The 9,234-nt window shown below is 42.7% G+C and overlaps 1 protein-coding gene across 3 annotated transcripts in view; it reads right to left on the bottom strand.

The window, feature by feature from the left end:
• Positions 1-8,264, bottom strand: part of LOC118391758 (myotonin-protein kinase) — a 38,330-nt gene extending 30,066 nt beyond the window's left edge. The window contains exon 1 of one of the 3 annotated variants that reach the window (XM_052457696.1): positions 8,092-8,264. In XM_052457696.1, the coding sequence (XP_052313656.1) occupies position 8,092 (1 nt within the window). In that variant the 5' untranslated portion in view covers positions 8,093-8,264. The other 2 variants (XM_052457694.1, XM_052457695.1) reach the window with 2 other exon arrangements.
• Positions 8,265-9,234: the final 970 nt, after the last annotated feature.

Consider the following 9,234-nt stretch of genomic DNA (forward strand, 5'->3'; position numbering starts at 1 on the left):
TCCTGATCAGCTGTATCCTCCTCCACACACACACACACACACACACACACACACACACACACACACACACACACACACACACACACACACACACACACACACACACACACACACACACACACACACACACACACACACACACACACACACACACACACAGTGAGGTCAGTGGCTGGGTAGGAACTGGCTATTATCAAAGCCAGATTTACTCACAATAAACCTCGATGAAGCCCAAGTTAACCATACAACCATACAAATTGACAAACAATTCCCAACCAATGTAAATACCAATTTAGCAAAGATACTCAAGCAATCGTCTCTGATGGTGGCATATTTCATATCATCCAACAAAATGACACACTGCTCAACTCAGCTCAGCTGTAGACCGATGTAGCAGCCAAAGTTACAACCAATAGTTGGAACTAAAAAAAAGACCAATACATGGACACATTTCATCCGAATAGGTGGCAAAGCAAACTCCATTCACAATGGATTTACAATTCCGTCAATGCACCGCACACACAATAATATTATTATGTAAAATGTTATTATACACACATACTGTACATAATAAATAAGGTTCAAACGAATGTCCATATCTACAATTAACAGTTCAAAACGTTGCAAAAGTGACTCATCAACATGAAATTCGAGCTTGATAAATCAAACGCATCAAAGGGATGTTGTCTATTCCCATGTTCATTCAACAGTAGCCTAGGAAAATCCATTTTGGCCTACCTTCACTTGCAAATGGATTCCATTCATTTGTCATTCAGGGTGAACCTCTCGGTGATGGCAATGTAGAAGTCACGGACATGGCTCTGCTATCATTTTATTCTGCATGCACACAGCAGGCCTATGCTCGTTTGGGAGACACATGTCCAAGGCCTCCTTTGGTTCCATTTACACACTGACACAAAAAGTTACACACACACACACACACACACACACACACACAGTTCTCCCACACTGCACACATGTAGGCAGCTCCATCCATTAGGGCATCCAACTGGTCGGGAAGCAGAATCCTCCCACTAGCCCTATCCATCTTGTAGAAGCCAAGGCTCTGGCCCACATTTATAGTGGCAGGAGAAGCCCCATTTCCATTACATCCACAAAGCCAAAGTAAATGTCCAAGATGTGTAAAAGTCCGGGAAAATAGTATTAATTGGTAATGACATTTCAGTGGACAATCCAGTTCTCACTGTTCGACTGCCCGACAGCTAGCAGTGAGGGAGATGGTGATTGCCTGTCATGAATAAAGTCACGTCTTGTAGAGCTCGTGTATGCTGCCGCTGTCTAGTCTTATCTTTCATTATAGTTGATGTTCCACTCTTCAAACCCTCGAAATGGCGCGTTCGATATTGTTTGAGGTGCAGTATAGTGTCCATTTGTCAGGTTGTTTTTGCTAGCTGGTTAGCAAGCTTCACCTTCGTTCTGTTCAACAGATGCGAGTGCCACATTATGTAGACACGCCAACAAGTAAAGAGCTTACCCCAGATTTCCCACACAACATGTTCAGGCAATACCCATGTGCAAATAGATGTGAAATTGTCTCAATGCAACGAACAAAGCTACTTCAAGCTAGGCAAAGGAGACCCGCCTATGCTGACTCTATCCATTAACATTGATTGGAGTCAGGAATGGCCGCACGCGTCAACGATTTGAATGGATTAAAAGGATGGCGTGAATATCCTGCCGCCTTTCCTGAGGTTTTGATGTCGTTTTAGCAACAACAACAACATTTTAGCATATAAACTACCAGAATCTTTGAGACAAAACATTAGAAAACAAAATATAATGAAACATTTTTATATACTAAAATGTTAAATTTGGCTTCTCATAGTAGCTTACTTAAAATTAGATTATCACAGGGTACAAACCCAGACACACAAACCCACACACACACACACACACACACACACACACACACACACACACACACACACACACACACACACACACACACACACACACACACACACACACACACACACACACACACACACACACACACACACACACGTTGACAGAGAACAGGGCCCTGATGGAAAGTATGGTATGGAGTGGGATGAGATTCTTTCCTCTCCTCTTCCTGTCTGTGTTGTTTACCTGGTGAAAATGTGCCAAGCCATCCAACTGTCTCACACAGATGTAGGATCTTAATTGTATCACTTGTTGATGAGCATTTTCCTGCTAACTTGTAGTGTATTCAATATTTAAAAAGGCTTCTAAAAGTTAGTAATTTCCACTTCAACATTTCAGACTTTATTTGCCCTAAATGAAAATGTATCAACCCCTGGAAAAAAAGTACATGAATTATAATACACATAATAATTCACATTTCCTGCTGCAGAATTACATTTCTGCTGTAGCAAACTGGCTCAAAGATCCTACATCTGTAAATGTACATGTCTTTCCTCCATGGAGATGGACAGAGACAGGAAAAAATTAGTGAGACAGGGAGCCGAAAAGAGAGGGACAAAGAGAGAGAAAGAGAGACAGAGAGAGAAAGTGAGAGTGCGAGAGAGAAAGGGAGACACAAAAAGAGAAAGTAAGAGTGCGAGAGAGAAAGGGAGACACAGAAAGAGAGAGAGCGAAAGAGAAAGAGAGACAGAGAGAGAAAGTGAGAGAAAAATTAGAGCGTGAGGGAGGAGGGGTGGGAGTCCTGTTGCTATGTTTTTGTGTACATTTTTTGGAAAGAAAGATTCTTAATAACTTAAAATAAGTGGAGGAGCTGCCTTGATAAGGTTGAGTGACATATGGGTAAGTCAGGTGACTTTTTACAGCATCTACACAGCATCTACGCAACCCCTCCGCTATTTGGCACCATAAAACACAGACCCTGATTTGTTGAGAGATAACATAATAACCCAAAATAATGATGCAAAATACTAATATCATGAAGAGGATAAGGAACTATCCCAAGTTGAAAACTCATATAGCTCCTCTGTAGCTGCTGACACAGTCATTCCAATAGATATAGTGTTACATGATTCATGTAATACACTTGTCGGCAACTATGAGATTGCATTCTCAAAGCGGGAGCAATGATGGTACATGTTTACCCCCTTGTTGCATGCTGTGTCTACATTGAAACTTCAAAAGAAGGAAAACCCAATAATAAGTCATTAATAAGACACAAAACCCAGATTGAGACACACATCGCTCTAGTCCACCTGAGCTACATGCCAACACGACCGGCACTTGTTGTCAACGACATTTTTCAGGTCCAAAAAGTCTGAAAGCTGAAAAGGAGGGTGATTGAGCCACAGCCTGTTCCTGTGCATGTTGACTTTGGCCATGTCCCCATCTAAAACTCATTCTGTTATGAATGCCATGTAGGGAGTGACCAGACCAGACCAGAACCCTGCCAGAAAGAGAGAAAGAGAATGAGAGAGAGAGAGAAAGAGAGAGAAAGCGAGCGAGCGAGAGAGAGACAGAGAGAGAGAGAGTGCGAACGAGGGAGAGAGAGACAGAGAGACAGAGAGAGAGAAAGAGAGAGAGGGGGGGGCATACACACAGATCCAGACAGAAAGATGCACAGTGAGAGAAACAAAGAAAGAAAGGCAGACAGACAGACTGACACACACATGTTATGTTAATCTAACCTCATAGGGATTTAAAATGTATTTCCATTCAAAATCCTAATCCTAACCCCTAAACCTCACCCTAACTATAACCCTAACCTTAAATCATAACCCTAACCCTAAACCTAACTCCTAAATCCTAACCCTGAACCTAACCCCTTACCCGAACCCTAATTCCAACTATAACCCCAATTGTAACCCTAAACCTAAACCTAACCCCTAAATTTAAAATAGCCTTTATCCTCTGAGGGATATGGGAAATGTCCACACGAGGGAGAATTTTCCTTGATTTACTATATTTGTGGGGACTTTTGGGGATTTCATATCCCCACAACCAACCAGTCTCCTTGACTCTCTGCCTGACTCTCTGCCTTGCTTACTGTGTTAAGCAAAGATTAACTGAGGTCTAACCCACTCAGCCTACACTAATCCCACAAACTGGTCAACGTTCCACATCTGACACTCTACAGTACACTCATCCCCGAGCAAGACTGGACACATGCTAAGACCAAAATAGGAACCTCCATCTCTGTGACATATGATATCCCTCGGCCACTGGACTAAATTGCACAGACACAGAAGCAGGAGGACACGAGCGATTGCATGCACACGCACATACACAACGTTTTGTGCACACACACACTCACTCAGTCGCATCACATATTTACGAAGCATTTTGAAATACTGTACACAAAGAGTTTATTCAAACGAGTACAGGAGAAATTAAGTTTGAGCACAGATCTGACAGAATGTGGATTGGTGATCTTCCTCAGTGAATGTCATAATTTTTTAAATCCTTTTTTAGATAAAACTATACTAAATATAATCAATTGACACCAAAAAATGAATTAAAACACTATTTCGCAAAGAAGGTCTACAGTAGCCTCAACAGCACTCCATGGTGTAGCCGGAGGACAGCGAGCCTCCATCCTCATCTGTGTACATTGACTTCAATATAAAATCTAGGAGGCTCATGGTTCTCGCCCTCTTCCATAGACTTAAACAGTAATTATGACAACTTCCAGAGGACTTCCTCCAGCCTATCAGAGCTCATGCAGCATGAACTGACATGTTGTCCACCAATCAAAGTATCAGATAATTAATCTAGTACTGACAGCATAAGCTACAGCTAGCTAACACTGCAGCACATAAAATGTAGTGAGTAGTTGACTCAAAGAGAAAGAAAGACAATTGTTGAACAGTTTTTAACAAATTAATTTCTCCCCCCCCCCCCCCAAAAAAGGAGAAGCTAGAGAAAAGATTTCTGAATTATTTTGGACTTTCAGTATCACTTACTTAGCTAGCAAATGCAGCAAGCTAGTTTAGCCTACTGAAACACCCTTATGGCTAGGTTGTAGCCACCTCAACCTAGGCTAGGTTGTAACCACCTCAACCTAGGCTAGAATGTAGCCACCTCAACCTAGGCTAGGTTGTAGCCACCTCAACCCAGGCTAGGTTGTAGCCACCTCAACCTAGGCTAGGTTGTAGCCACATCAACCCAGGCTAGGTTGTAGCCACCGTAACCTAGCCTAGGTTGTAGCCACCTCAACCTAGGCTAGGTTGTAGCCACATCATGATGGGTATAGGGAAAATGTCAGTATCATGTAGTAGCCAAAACCTATCGATGTTACATTGAACTGGGTGAATGGAACATGAATGAGTTTCATCCAATATGCTGTAATAGAACTAAGGCCAGAGGAAAAAATCTTCCTCCCTCATCTTAAACGGCACTCACCGCCACTGCATTGTACAGTATATACTGGGACATGTGGAACCATTCACCATATATGTTACAGCATACATGTATACACATCTTTTTGATTGAAATATCATGGAATATACAGTCTGGTCCCAAAAAAATACTATAAAATAAATAATACAAATACTGAGCTGTATTGTGTGCCCCAAAACAATTTGAACATATTATTATATACTAATACAATTAAAAAAATAAAGAGATTTTGTAATAAAAAATATAGCTAAAAGTTAAGGGTCAAAATTATTGCCACCTCTGTTTTCAATATCTTTCAATACCTCACCTTGAAGGGATAATGGCACTGAGCCTTTTTCTAAAATGTTTTATGAGATTGGAGTACACATTGGGAGGGATCTTAGACAATTCCTCCATAAAGAATCTTTCCAGATCCTTGATATCCTTCGTCCGGTCTTATGGACGGCCTTCTTCAATTCAAACCATAGGTTTTCAACAGGGTTGAAATCCGGAGACTGATTTTGTAGTCAATTAATCATTTCAGAATTGGAGGATAAACGATGTAAGGTTGAAAAGAAAAGTGTGAAGATGTGAGGAGTTCTTTTCACATACTCTATGTCCAACAGTGAGGCCAATGTTCCCAATAAAACAGTACTCAGTTTTAGTAGCCGGGGGGGGGGTCCTGTGATTTCCTGCTGTAAAGTGTGTGTGTGTGTGCGTGTGCATGTTTGTGACTGCTGGTGGGTTTAACAGGCTGACACCAGCTGAAATATCATGGGGGCTCACGAGGGCTGGAAGAAGGTTAACAGAGGGGTGTTGGCTTACATGACCTTGTGTTTTCACTGCTGTCTTTACACTGTAAGGACACTTTATTCTCCTGCCCTTAGTAGAACAAAACATGACTCAGTACGCTACTCTGGGGAACACATCACATGCACTCACCACAACCAAGGGTTGACTGCTTCTATAAACATAGAACTAGTCGTAATGCTGTCCATTTTAGGGACTTTACACTTTCTAATCACAGTTTGTCCAATGTTTCCAGACTTCTAAAGTAGTCTAATGTCAAGATGAAACCATATCCCACAAAAGGTTTCAGATACACAAAGATCATGTCTCCAAAACATGCACATTTTTTGAGGGGTATGATCTTTGTACATTCACCATTCATTCATGAATCCAGAGTGATGGTAGGTAGCATCCAATTTAATGTAGACATTTTCAGAAATATTATATTCTTATTTACAATAAAAGTGACTCGTTGCGTGCTAGGAATATGAGACCAAATACTAAACTTTTGACTTCATTTAATACACTATAATTCAATTTGTCCATGGCTCTTATAACACCTTCTAATTGGGCGACTAGATACATAAAGTCCTTTCATTTTTAAACAGTAAAACATATATGTATGATACCCTCAAATAAAATTGACATTCTGTACTGTCACCTCATATAAAACATTTGATCTCAAATCCAAAATGCTAGAGTATTAAATAAAAAGATGTAGCTTCACTCTACAAATAAATACGCAGGGGAGTGTAATCGTTTTCTTTCAAATACTTTGTGCTTAATTTAGTTTACCCCGGGGCAATAGAACCTATGGATAATCCCAAAAGGGCAAACTCGGCCCACCCGGCATACATGTAAGCAAATTGAAACACAGGCAGGTTTTAAATCAGTAAGTACACATGTAAGGTTACATCTGCACACACACACACACACACACACACACACACACACACACACACACACACACACACACACACACACACACACACACACACACACACACACACACACACACACACACACACACACACACACACACACAGTGTTAAGTTAAGGCTTTGTAAGTAAGGGACTGACCCCACTGCAGGAAGCCCGCAACGTACTTCTCCCTGGCAAGGGGTGAGAAGCGGAACTCTTGGTACACCCCCACTAGCAGGTCCAACAGTGTCTGCAGTCCCACCGGCCCTGGGGCCTGGAGTTCCAACAGCAGTAGGTCTGAGTCACGAGGCCCAGGGCTCGCCGACATGCTGTCCAGCAGGCGTTGCGACTCCCTGAAGTCAATGGAGACTGGAGGCTGGTGGCTGGTTCTGGACTGGAGGTCTTCTAGTCCCCTGTTTGTTTGACACGGTGGCTTCCTGTAGTTTACAGTGCCCCGTCCTTTTCTCTCTTACTCCCTGTCTGTCACTCTCTTTCTCCCTCCCTCTTTCTCTCTCTCTTGATCCCTCTCTCTTTCCTCTGTTCCACTCGCTACTCCACTCTCATCTGTTCGTTCGTCACGCTGTACAGTGTGTGTGTGTGTGTGTGTGTGTGTGTGTGTGTGTGTGTGTGTGTGTGTGTGTGTGTGTGTGTGTGTGTGTGTGTGTGTGTGTCTCTCTCTCTCTTACCCTTTGGCCCCCTCTCTTGGTTTCTGTTTTTGTCTCACTTCTACCACTTCTTAATTTTTCTCTTTCAGTCTATCTGTCTTTCTCTCATCCTTCTCATTCGTCAGTACTTGCCTCCCAAAACTTCAAAGTTCAAAATCGTTCACCTCTTTCACCGAATTGTAGCTCCATGTTCTAGAACTGTATGTGGCCAAACCAAAACCTACACTACTCTGTACTGCAGGTACAGTACATGCTTTATTGTCTCCACAATTCTCACACGACTGTTACAAAAATGTCCACGGTCCATGAGCTATTTTGGTCCCTCAACTTTTGCAGATCCCTCCATCTCACCTCTCGCTCATCTTCTGTCTGCACAGCCCTCCTCCCTCCCTTTTTATCTCCCTCCTTCACTCACTCTTTTCAGGGGCACAGTGGTTGTCCACTTCTCTTGTCAGGCTCACTGGTTCTGAGAATCCTCCACTCTCCGTCTGTCCATACGTTTATTCTCTTTGTCTGTCTGTCCTTCTCTTCTTCCCCGCTGTCAGTCGCTCAATGTGTGCCTGTAAACTTTGCTCCCCCTCTCTCTCTCTCTCTCTCTCTCTCTCTCTCTCTCTCTCTCTCTCCTCACAACTTTTCTGTTTCGACTTCTCCACTGAACTGCCCCCTTCCTCTCTTCTTCTGTTGATGCACCACCGCTCCCTCCCTTGCCTCAAATCGGCCTCTCATTGCCTTGAACTTGTTCTCCATTTTATTCCAATATTTCATCGTTTTCACAGCAAATTCTACCGAACGCGTGATTTATACAGATGTATGTTTCAATTCAACACCATATTGATATGTGTGTTTGAATTGTGTTTGTGACAGTGTGGGGCTTGTGTGGGTGCAAGCCGGCATGTTGTGCACACATATGAGAGTGTGTTTCTTGTCTATGTGCGTTTGCCCTGATGTACATCCGTATTTGCTCATGCACTTAGGCGTGTGTGCATGTAGAGCACACGTGTGCCTACGTACGTTCCTATGTCTACGTACATTTGTGTCTTTTGCTGGTGCACATCTAGCATGTCAGTGTGTGCACAGCGTGTTTGTATTATGTGGTTCCCCTCAGTAGCCTCCACTGATGTGTGCATAGCATTTCTTAGACTTAGGGAATGTGTGTGTGGTGTCCATGTGAGTGTCTGTGTTTGTGTATGGGAGCCACAGCATAACAACATGGTAGTGTGGTGCAGACAGTGTAAGTGGAATGTTTTCCTAAGGAAGTGTCACTATGGGACACGCCAGGGCACAGCACAGAAGGCTGGGCAGCTAGCTTCACCCTGGTCAGACCCAATTCTGATCTACGGTCAGTTTTAGCATTTCCATTTCAATTCAGTGATCTCAGAAAGTAAACTGAAATTCCAATTCTAATCCCAATGTTTTCAGCTGACAAAATGTCACGTTGTCACTTTACCGCCTGGGATAGTTGAATTAAAATGGAATTGAGCCCAACCTTGGTTGCCACAGTACAGTATGTAGCTGGGACGGTAGAGCCGATGAGTTATTGGAGGTGTCCCAAGTGGCA

This window comes from Oncorhynchus keta, chromosome 12, assembly GCF_023373465.1.
Source record: "Oncorhynchus keta strain PuntledgeMale-10-30-2019 chromosome 12, Oket_V2, whole genome shotgun sequence".
Classification (NCBI taxonomy): Eukaryota; Metazoa; Chordata; class Actinopteri; order Salmoniformes; family Salmonidae; genus Oncorhynchus; species Oncorhynchus keta.